Source organism: Haemaphysalis longicornis, unplaced genomic scaffold, assembly GCF_048455015.1.
Source record: "Haemaphysalis longicornis isolate Haplotype H1 unplaced genomic scaffold, Haemaphysalis longicornis Haplotype H1 scaffold_5, whole genome shotgun sequence".
NCBI lineage: Eukaryota > Metazoa > Arthropoda > Arachnida > Ixodida > Ixodidae > Haemaphysalis > Haemaphysalis longicornis.
The window spans coordinates 159,749,152-159,761,384 of NW_027526385.1; the positions used below are offsets into that span (position 1 = coordinate 159,749,152).

The 12,233-nt window shown below is 45.5% G+C and overlaps 1 protein-coding gene across 1 annotated transcript in view; it reads right to left on the bottom strand.

Moving 5' to 3' along the window:
- Positions 1 to 595: 595 nt before the first annotated feature.
- The window catches only part of LOC144139490 (uncharacterized), a 39,107-nt gene continuing 27,469 nt past the window's right edge, over positions 596 to 12,233 (bottom strand). The window contains exons 4-5 of the mRNA XM_077671817.1: positions 10,587 to 10,722; positions 596 to 1,456 (exon numbers count right to left, since the gene is read on the bottom strand). Coding sequence (XP_077527943.1) covers positions 1,228 to 1,456; positions 10,587 to 10,722 — 365 coding nt within the window. The 3' untranslated portion in view covers positions 596 to 1,227. The remainder of the gene's footprint in view (positions 1,457 to 10,586; positions 10,723 to 12,233) is intronic.

Here is a 12,233-nt window from a genome sequence, read left to right on the forward strand (position 1 = left end):
TGTGTAACCTCGACTGCAGTCGCACGGCACTAAACAAGAAATTTCACCAATAAAGGCGGCGAGCACCATGTACACACAAACCGTCAGTAAATATACATTTCTCGTTCCATATTGTCATATAGAAACGAGGCCAAGCAACACAGTCACAAAGCTCCGCCATGTTCGCCGCTGACCATATTCGGATTTGTTGTTTACACGACTCGGTTTGTGACATCAACATATGTCGCCTATACCAGCGATGCGTGGTTTTTATTAAAAACGATTTCATTGGTTGGTTTTCAAAACTTATAAAGAATCTGTGAATACATTACGAACGCATTTACATTAGAATCATCCAATTTGGTGAGGCGACTGCCCGTTAGAAATAGTAATATTGTGGCGTGCTATAAACACGCTCTTGTTGAGCGGTGGTCTTTGAAGGCGACTACCAGATGAGGAGAAGCAGCCGGAGTCTTTTCGCGAGAGGTCAAGCACAGGGTTCCAAGCGCGAGTGCCAGAGCTCTGAATGACGATGATCAGAGAACACGCGCACTCACCCACTTCTTCGTCGTCACAGTCGCCTTTTGGTGCGGGTTTTAAGAAATACGGGACAATATTGTAATGAAATGAAATTTATTTCCCCGTGTAGACATGACGAATTAACCGACTGTCAGTATAAGCTAAGGCCATCCGCTTTGAATGATATTACCTGTAAAACGGGTTAGATATTGCGTGGGATGCGTAGGTATTACGTAGTCACTCTGCAACAGTAGGTAAAAACGTGTTGTCACTTCACATAAATTGATTCGAAAATAACACTAAGACAATATTTGGAGGTCTAATGACCATATTTTTAACGCTGGGACGATCAGTTCAAAGTCATTTACCACAGAAGAAAAGCGCTGAGAATGCCAATATAACTGAGAATGATGGTGGTTACTTAAGGAATGAGGGAAAAAAATTCCCCTTTATTTAGGGGCATACAACATGCTATGTTTACTGGAAAGAAATTAAAATGCCATGCGAAATCGAAACATGAGAAGCATCCATAAAGAAAACACCATAACCAATAAAGAGAGGACTGCAGTCACGGAAACAGGCTCGCATGGAGGTTTCGTCAAGTAAGATGACTGATAACGGCGCCTCCCTGGAACTGCGGCTTCTGCACTCCCCTGAGTTTCGAATGCACGTATGAGTCACAGGAATTAGAGCCCTAAGGCTGCGCGTTCACAGACCGGGCGGCGTTGCTCAGAAAATGGCGCCGGTACGAAGCAGCAGCACCGAAACGAGGGCGAGGAGAGTCGCTCCCAGCAAGGAGGGCTTGCTCACGTCCGCGCTGTTGTACGGGCAGCCGAAGCTGGCCACATAGGCAGCGAGAAGATCCCGGAAGTGCTGGCGGCCCGCAGCTGCGTTGCCCTCTGGACACTCCACCTCGTGAGACTCGTCGAAGCAGCTGCCGGATAGGGAGGACCACTTCCTGCGCGACATCGTAAAGTTGGCGCAGTGCACCGGTGAATACTGACGCTTCCCAACGCCAAAGAGAGTTTGTGTAGGTTTGCGCCATCAACACTGCTAATACAATTTGTGGAATTGATAATTATTCAAACAATTTTGCCGAAATTAAGCCTCGTATATGTGGCTGTTTTTAAGCATGCGGGCTAGGCGTGCGCCTTTGATAATTATGGCTTACAAATTTTCAGCTATCTGCCACTTAGGGCTATGTGCCGCCAAGAAAAGCAGGTGGAGGAGCCGTAAAACAATTTTCTTTAAGTAGTTTCATTGCCACAATGAAACAAAAAACCCACAGACAACCGCGGTAGCTGAAATGACGTTTACCGTGACCTGTATTGCCTTTGGGATTCAGTTCTTTTCCATCTATTTTTGTTTTAATTTTAGGACGAATACAGAACCTTACGTGTGTATATTCCGGGGACACGTGTTGTCCAGAAAGTACTCCTGCTCAGCTTTCTGTAAAGGCTGTCGGCAGACTCCTTTTTAAATTTGGTGTTCCTGAATGCAATTTTTACCTGACAGCTTTGCACCCCCAGCTTCCGTATGTATGCCCGGAAAACGTTTCCAGGGTGTGTTAGGTCCGTGTCAGGAACACGGCACGTGCCAAACAAGAAAGAGGACTGCGGTGGACGGGAGAGGAATAGTGTGCCGTAAGCTCCCGGGCAGAAGCCCTGCGCTCCTGTAGTATGAAGTCGCGCACCCCGGATGGGCAGGACATAGGATGGGCCGGCTTCCGTACCCAATAGCGCCAGATTTCCGTCCAGTGGATGCTAAAACGAAACTGTAAGGTGCCGGGGCAGCCGCAGTACTTGTTCGGCAGGTGAGTGCGAGGTGCCTCGTCCGCGGAGGTGCTTGTGTAGGCGTACTCTGGTGGCACTGCTGTAGTAGTACGCTGTGGGCCCGTTATACGCAGGGGGAAAAGGCGCTTTCATTTATGTTATTTTTGTAAGCCTCATGGTATTCTCTGGAGTACGAGAAGATAAGCACGTCGATTACAGCTACATGGCTTTCTGCATTCAGTGAGTGGATTGGCGCCAAATTTTTCAAAACCGTCTCGTGTCCCACTCGCAGTGCACGCAGCAACGGATGGTTGTTTAAGTTCCGATGATATTTCGGTTGACCGAATGAAAGGGGTCTCTTCACATGATCCGTAGTTCTTCGGATTCACGTGAACGCTCACCAGGACATCAGCAACGCAGCCTCTGCGCACTTATGCCCACCCTCGCTGCCATACGCGCATCAATAGTGGCAGAGACTGCCATTACTGCGCTACATCCTGACACGTCCGTTTATTTCCGTTTTTGCAGTGACTCATGATCTTTACACAGCTGTTGTCGCGGCATCAAATCATATCAAGTCAATTTTTCTTTCCAGATAAAACTGGGTGGTTTTATGGACGACACATGCCGAGTTTGATTAGGAGCTGATTAGTCACGCCACCGCAAAGCTTCTTCGTATACAGAGCTCAGTCATGAGGAAACTTGGCACCGCAATAAAAGTTCACGCCTTTATATCTTGAACCCAGAGTGCTACAGACTTATGCATGCCAATCCCCTACGTGTACGTGTCGTACCGGTATACTACAGTGTAAAATGCGTCCATGTATCCATACATCCAGCGGCCACAGCATCAACAGTAGCGATATCTGGCCGTCCACGCAAGTGCAATGGCAATACTCCGCGGCAAAAGACGAAACGATTACTATCCGCAGTGGAAACTCCAAGCATTGCTCAGCGGGGTTCAAGAAGACTTTATGCGTTGGCATTCTTATCCCGTAAGAAGGCCTCAGGCGGCGTCTGAGTTATTAATTCCTGCGACGAATGTAGGACAGCAAAATTTTGATGAAGGATTCAGCTTCGATGTAAACATTTAGCTGTTCAAACTAGAGATGTGAGCTGGTACAGGCGTAAGGTTAGCTTTACAGACCAGGAAACTGTGGCGAAACTACTCGTCACGCCGTGGGACGTGCGCACGCTGGGCAACATTTCATTTCATTTCATTTCATTTCATTTCATTTTTTAGTTCCTTAAAGGCCCGAAGGCATTACATAAGGGGGGTGGGCAAATACATATAGGAAAAACTATGAGGAAGCGTATGATATATACAACTGGGCAAAAAAAGAAAAAATAATACAAGAAAAATAGTGACTGACATGCATCAGGCAGCACAACTAACAAGAACAAAAAAAAAAGCAGATCAGGGAAAACTAATACCAAATTACCAAATACACATGTTCAGTTACAAAGCTAAAAAAAGAAAAAAAAAGAAGAAAAAAGCACACATAAAGAAAAGACAAGCAAGAGCAATGGTACAGGTTCAACTAGTCGGGATCTATATTAGACACAGCATTGATGTTCGGAGTAGTGATAATGGTCGTCCAATTTTTTTCGAAAAGATGCGTGGTCAGTGCATGATACTATATTGTCGGGTAGCGAATTCCAAAGGGTTATTGCATTGGGAAAGAACGAACTTGTGAATGCCGATGTTCGACTGGGTAAGTGTGCTTTTGCCTGGGTGTGATTTAGGCGAGCTGACGTGCGGTGGGATGGTTTAATAATTCGTGCCCGGATTTTGGATGATAGTAGGCCCCATGAAGTAGTCATAAACGTGGGATATGACGGCGCGATACAAGTTACGGAAGGGAAATGGACTGTTTTAAAGATGTGACGCTGGTTCGGGAGTAGTATTGGGAGGCGATAAAGCGAGCTTCACGATATTGTATGGACTCTAGGTTACTGGTCAAATATGCTTGAGATGGATGCCAGATTGATTGCGAGCATTCAAGTTTAGGCCTCACGAATGTTAGAAAAGCAAGTTTTTCTATTTCTATGGACGCGATTTTCAGATTTCGTCGGAGGTAACCAAGTGTCCTTGATGCTTCGGAACAGATTGTGTCGATGTGTAATTCCCATGATAATGATGGTGTCATGTGAACGTCTAACTATTTATACGATGTTACAGAGCATATGGAAAAAGCGTTAATATTTCAAAGGAGCCATGAAGAGAAAACAAAAGTTTGTTTTATTCGAAAGATTAGGTGTTTCATAGTACCCCAAGCGCTTTCCCGGAAGATGCTTTCCCGGAAGATGCAAATGATGCTTTATTCACTGAGAAATAAGGCAATTTAAGCCAAATTTTTAAATCTCCCGCTAAAATTGAACATTCCGTGACGTGAACAATGGCGTCATACGAGCCGGTCCATGAAACAGATACTTATTATGTCGACTCCATATAGCACCCACACGCGGGAGTCGATCGAGACGGCGGCCATTTTAAAAATACTAGTAAAACCTAGTGCACCTGCAGCCCTGGTCATGGAATCACCTGATCCTGAAAACATCTCTCGCCGAGGAGCTGGGGATTGCTTATGCAACCTCACACCACTTGAACGCTCAATGCTTCTAAGTGCACGAGCGGCAGGAGTTGTGGGATACGCGGTGAACGGGAAAGCGACCATTCCGCGATAGCCACAACAGACGAACGCCCTGCCGTCGGCGCCGCTGCCTCGTCAGCCCCGTCGCGACGGACGAATACAGACTGGTACGTATGTGCCGTATTTTTATTACGGTTAATAATAGTTCAATTTCAGTAGCAGTATCGCTTATGCCAGTTGGCTGGTGTCGTGTATGGAAAGCCGTTCGCGCGAGCTCTCTGCTTCGACCAGAAAAATACGAGCGTCAATGCGCGGTGTTTACGGCATTTTTTTTCCCCAAGGTCAGAGCGATTTGACGAAGTCGGCGACGAGCGCCAGCATATCCCAGGAGTGAGCTAACGTAAGGGTCCCTGCCGTAATCACTTCCTCGGAAATGAAGCGAGCCCACTCGTACTTCCTTTAGCTCTCTTTCTCCTCCGTTTGCAAAGTTCACAAAACGTAGCCACTTGCTTCGCCGCGGTTCGTCGTTGGGCAGCACATGAAAGGAGATCTCCTCACCGGCGGGGATGTCGCACTCCCTCGACGATTTGCCCGTACTACATGGACATTTCAAAACGCAGCAACGAAATTTCATTGTAAAGTACTCGAACAAACTGAAGTTTTCAGTGGTTGTAAACTGGATACGAGCTCGTAACGACAGCAGCAAGCCAACACCATTCAAAACTTCTGCGACGACTGGCACTATCTCGTCGCTTCTTGCTGTTCCTTACTCCCCTGGTTTCTATTTGTAACTTTGCTGGTTAGCGATATGACGGCCAACCTCCTGTCAAGGGATTAAGATATCAAGCAAGGTCGCGGCTGCACGTGCTGGAACGGTTCGTTGGCCCCTAAAAGCCTCGAACCCGAAAATTCGTCTGCGCGACGGCGAGATGTCGAGCTCGGCCGGCGGTAGTGTCGTACTCATTGGCGCACACGCTTGCGTGTTCGTTCGGAACTTCAACCGTTTACTCCACCGTTCTTTGTCATAAAAAGAATGTGTAGTATGTTTCACGGGCATTTAGCTCGCTATGCAAACTGTAAGCCCTGCCTAACATGCGTTTGCTTTTTCCGGCCTCCGCCAATCGCAGAGCATTCTCGAGTGACATCATAGGTTCTGTTGCGGAAAATGAGCTGGTGGGTTGCATGGTCATTTCCTTTTTTCCTAATTATGTAGCTTATTTGAAGGAAGTTTGCGTTATAAGTGGTGTCGTTGTGATTCTAACGAGGCAATCTTTCAAATGAACCAAACTTGTGTTTTCTCTTCATGGCTCCTTTAAGTGTGGTGGGTGATGGAGCGTTTACGAGAGAATGAGATTAGTTTGTATTTCGATTAGTTGAGGGGCTTGGGCCAATTATTGCACCATAATGCGATAGTGTTAAGGTCATCTTGTAGGGTGCTGTTATCGTCGGGGCTTTTAATTGCAGAGTAGAGGACACAATCGTAGGCAAATAGTCTTAGTTTACTTTTTATGTTAGTTGGCAGATCATTTATATAAATTAGAAAAAAAGGTGGCGATAGACTGGCACCCTGTGGTACCCCCGATGTAACAGCTGTAAGCGATGATTGGTTGTTATTGGCGAAAGTGAATTGCATGCGGTCTGTAAGAAAGTCCTGAATCCAATTTATTATGTTTGTCTTTAAACCGAGGTAAGTTAATTTTGAGAGTAGTTGGTTATGTGGGACGCGATCAAATGCTTTTTCAAAGTCTAAGAACATGGCGTCCGTTTGAAGGTTGTTATCCATGTTAACTTGAATGTCGAGCGCAAACTCAGCGAGCTGTGTTTCGCACGAGTAAAATTTCCGAAATCAATGTTGGTATGGGAAAAAGTAATTCATGCTTTCCAGATGATTCATGACATGAGATGCTATTATGTGTTCAAGAAGCTTGGACGATATGCACGTAGGAGAAATAGGGCGGAAATTAGCTGGTGAAGAGAAACTGCCTGATTTAAAGACGGGGGTTATTTTTGCTTCTTTCCAGTTGTCTGAAACCTGGCCTCTGTGTACGGATTGATCAAATATTAGACATAGGATTTCACTTGAGACGAGGATAGTATTTTTTAGTAACTTACGGTTAATCTCGTCACAACTTGCAGATGATGTTAACTTCCGTGTACTAATTAATTGGGCTATACCTTTAGGAATAAATGAAATGTCGGGTTCTGCACTGGATGGTGTTTATGGTTGAGCTGTGATGGATGTGTTGTTAAGGGGAGTGAACACAGATGTAAAGTAGTGGTTGAGAAATGTAGCACATTTGTCACTGTCTATGAGTTGACCGTCCATGTTTGTGAGTTCAAGTTGATTAGTCTTCGACTTAGGGGACAGTAAGCGCCAGAACTTGTTTGGATTACTTTTCAGCATGGATAGTAAGTCAGTTGAAAAGAATTTATCTTGGCATCGGCTATTTCTTTTACGTATTGAGTCGCAGATGACTGGCAACGGTCCCACGATAGTGGTTCATTTTTTGCTTTTGCTGATCGGTAGAAGCGTTTTTTTCTATTCCGAATTCGTTTTAGGCAGTTATTAAACCATGGGTTATTAGAATCATATTTCACAAGTAGGGTAGGAATAAATATAATTTTAAAGTTTAATAGTTCATTTTTGTACAATTCCCAGTTAGCATTAGGAGTGCGCGTTTCGTAGGTTTTACAGAAGGACGAATAAAATCGAAAAGTTCATTGTTAATGGCGTCGTAATTACCACGCTTGTAGTTAGTAATCAGTTTCATGCTAGGGGATTTTCGTGCAAACGGAAGGGCTATGGAGATGTCGAGCAGACTGTGGTCACTAATGCCGGGCAAAACGTTTACACTATTAATGTCAGAAGGGCAGGTGGTTAGGAACAGATCGAGTGTGTTGTTGCCCCGTGTTGGGCATGATGTAACTTGGTGGAGGTTAAAGTCTAAAGCAAGATTAATAAATTGGTTGGCTTCCTTAGTAGTGGTTTTGTTCGGTGTCGAAAGCAGAGCCCAGCTTATCTCAGGGAAGTTGAAATCGCCAAACAAGAAAACGGGAGTGTCAGGATGTTTGGTTTTTATGTCAGTTAAGGCACGTGTGAGGGAATCACAAAAGGATCGGTGGCTGTGAGGTGGCCGGTAGCAGACGCTGAAAATCGCTTTGACCGCGGGGTTTTGTAGGAGGATGCACAATAATTCAAGGTTATCGTCCTGTAATACAAGCGATGATGACAGTGTGTTTTTGATAGCGATGAGGACACCACCTCCTCTGCGACAAATACGATCCTGGCGAAACACGTTAAATTTTTGGTTAGAAGGGAGGACCTCGTTGTCACTAATGTTGCTGTGCAGCATAGTTTCGGTTAGTACTAGGAAATCGGCTTCAGTGTCATCATTGAAACTGCTAAGTTCGATGCGTTTAGGCATTACGCTTCGCATGTAGGTGAACATGACGTTAACCTTCAGGAATGATAACTGTCACCGTTGAGATGGGAAACTGGTGGAACGATCTGGTTAACGTCATTTGACGCCATTGTTAGTGCCAAGAGGTGGTTTGTCATGACCCGCAGAACTAATCGAAAACTTTGTGCATTCACTATTGCTTTCTGTGGCAGCGTTGTAGATGTAGCATTTATTGCCCACGAGCACCTTGTCTAATCTTAGTTTGAACGCGCAGTTTTTAGGTTTTATGAATTTTTGGTTGCTTGGACCGGGCTAGGCGTGTGGCCGATGCGAAGTGTTCTCTAATCGCGTAGTCAGTATTTTTTAGTTTTGGCCCACATGATAGTATGCTCTCTTTTGTTTTGAAGTTATTAAACTTGACGATGATAGGCCGCTTTTTGTTGAGAGAGGCGGTTCCGATACGATGAGCCATTTCAATGTCGCCTGCGTTAAGTTGGAAGTTTAAATTTGTCTGGCAGAATGCCACAACATTTTCGTCCGATTCCTTCCATGACTCTTTATCTCTGTCGTCTAGACCTAGGAACAGCAGGTTATTTCTTCTGAGGCGTTTGCTTAAGTCGGTGCTTTCGGTTTTTAGCATTGTTATTTCCTGGGTTAACTGGTCGTCAGTGGTCATTTCGGCATTCGTGTTACGGTTGCTTAGTTGGGATTCGAGCGCTAGAAGTCGATTGGTTAGAGTGGACAACTGGCTGGGATGTGTTTCATGGGTTAGCTTGAGCTTCTCTATTTCGGTGCGTAGGGTGGCTTGCCCAGCTTCTAGCTTTAGAATAGCGGTTAGGATAGGGTCAGAGGTTGTTTTTGGTGGGCTTGGGTTAAGTTCTACGTCATCAGATAGCACTAAGAGCAGGTTTGACAGTACAAGACAAGCGCCGGCATTTTACAGTAAAGTTCAGTGGTCTGTTTACAGCTTAGTGATGAATGTCATGATATTTATATACTCGATGTACTACGTAACTGTGCGGCAGGAACAAAGGAAGCGCACAGCAATGGATGAGATGATGAACATATTAAAGAGCGCCTAGTAAACCGAATGAGGCGGGTAGGCTGGCAGCTTAAGCAGGAACTTGCAAGTGAAGAAAATCTAGGAAAAGTGAGAACGAAAGCGGAGGAGTACGGTTTATGGTATCTAGATGAAACCGGCATTGCACTTTGGCACGTTCCGTGGCGGCTGCTGTGCAGGATAAAAACTTTGGGATGCCCAGTGCTGGAGGTGCGAAATGATGACACGAGGTTTCCCCGCTCATCAAGCAATCGCGGCATGCTCAAGATCTTTTTAATTTTTCACCTTTATGCTTATGCAGAGTTTTGTGGAAGATGAACAATGCAGTCGATACAAGCCATTCACCAACTGCTGCTGCTAAAGCACTCTGCTAGAGTAGAGGCTGCAGGCGCTGGAATCCAGCGCTGATAGTCACCGAAGGTGACGCAAGGAATGGTATATATAATCGAAAATAGGCGCACGTCAGTCGCAAGTGTTTACCCCATTGCACCACAGATTAATATTCTCCAACGAGCTCCGCTTAAATTTCCAACAGAAGGGAGGGTAATTGTGCACAATTTCTTTTATCGACTTGTTCTTGAATGATAGAGCCGTGCAAAAACTATTTTAGCTGAAAGGATACTTAAAAGAAAATACCACTTTGTTCAGGTTCAGAGAACTAGCCTTTGGCAACTCTCTGAGCTAGATTCTATCCAGAAAAAAAAACATTTAGCAAAAAAAAAAAACTCAACAGATGTTGAAAAACTCTCAAATTTTACGCTACTGTGCCGCAAATGTGCAGCAGTAGCCTAATGTGCGGCAGCACTGAAAACATATTCTTCAATTTGTCAAATGCACGTAAGCATTTAGGTGACACGATTAAACAGAACTCAGCCCCCAATGCAATCGCCCAGTCACGTGCCTTCGCCATGAAATTGGTGGGTGGCCGTACAATCGTACAAACAAGTTTCGTTAATTGCATAAAGAATCGGTGGAAAGGGACCGAAGAGTTGCCACTGCTTCACCGGTTTTCATTATCATCCGCATTATTTTTTAGAGCTTACGGTAAAATTGGTATCTTTGTTATCTATACATCAGGGAGTCTTTTGAATATAGCAAACTTGTATTCTGCCTTCGTGGTCTCTTTAAAATACAGGTGGTGGTTCAATGATTGAATCAATGATTTGGGAAGATTCGACATCGTTCCGGCATAATGAACAAGTAGGGCGCCCTAGACGCGGAAAATTCATGACGAAAATGCGTCGAGGTGTGGCCAACTCACCTGCAGATCCTCGACCTCTGAGGGTTGTCCTGCTGCCCCGCGTCGATGTACTGGCGGATTAGCGTATCCTGGAGCAGGCTGGCGAAGCAGTCACGGTACTTGCGCCTGTCCCAGCACTTGTACGCCGAGATCATGTCTGCGTGGGTTTACAAGAGTACGTACGGATGCTGAGCACATTTGGTCTAAGGGTATGCGTCCTTTATACCGCGGCAATGGGGTTAAGGGTCTCCATTGGAGCATACTACAAGCGCCGACGTCGGGTTACTTCAATGTCGCCGCCCGCTGTCAACTGTATCAAAGCTCAGCTCTATTCATCATCATCATCATGAAAGGTAACCTCTGATCGTCATCGATTGAACAGCGTAAGAAGCTGACGTTGTTGTTCGGACTCGGAAAGCGCGCAGACGCTGTTCTTAACCCTACGGCCAGCGCGCGGCAATCAAGCCAGATCTGTCGTCTCATCGGTGAGACTATGTTGTAGGTGGCGTAAATCATACAGCGCCATTCCCGAACAGTAGATTCTTTTAGTTAAACGCTTAACGAAACCAAACCTCAAATGCCAAAACCCAAAATGCGTTTATATTTAAATACCGACTAATAAGCGACTAGCTTAATTCAACCCATTATCAGGGACCGTTTGCCCGAACACGATAAGTGGGCTAAAGTTGATAACAACTTAAGCGCTCGCTAGGAAATACGTCGTTTGCCTGAAACCGAAATAAGCGCAGTGATAAGTTGGCCAACGGTAGGGTTTTCCGGCAACCGACTTATTCGCCGTGGCCGACTTCGACTTATGGTAGTCGGTAATCACTGTCTTATTGTAGGCGGGAACTTATGAGGTTTGGCAAACGGCCCCAGATGTTCTCCAAGTCGCAGCGCGTGTAGAATTCACTTGTTTATTTTCGGACATTTTCATGGGTAAACAACAATCACAGGTGACTTTGTGGGTCTTTGGAAAGTTACAAAATGTTATCAAATACGTCTAGCATGAAGTACTCCGGCGTTGTACATATTCTAGAAGGACGACTAATATACTTTACTTGCACCGAGGGATAATTCATTTCTGTAGCCATTGAAACGGGAGGTTTTAGAACAGAAATCACTGGGCGGTCGCAGCCGGCGGGAGCCTTTCATACCAGCCGAAGCTGATCGCCGGGGTATTGGCTAGCATGCCTTCCCACTGCTCGTGTCTAAGGGAAGCGATGGGGTAAGAGGAGGAGTTCGCGAACACTTTCAGGAAATGTGGTAGAGTGTGCAGGGCTGGGGACATAACTTGCAAGTGTCGGCGTAGAGGTTGAGGTGGATGACTTGGAGGGTGCCGTGTGGGTATGGGTTCATCTGAAGGCGGCGGTACGTAGTGACTTCATCGGTAGTGGCTAGCTTGTCGGGGTCGGGGGGTGTAGAGTGTGGAGTTCAAGGCGGTAGTGTAACGTAGCAATTTCACTTTGTTTTTGACACTCCTGCTATCAGTCATTTGCAAAAATTTAGAGGCACCTTCAAGGCATTTTGTAGCCTCCCGGTTACAGAGGCCTCGCCGTTCCAAATGCCACCTGCTGGTTAGTTCATCATAGACAACTGGATCAATAAAAACACTTAGTAAAAACAGTGGAATTACACATATTCCAAGGTATTTCATATATCCGCATT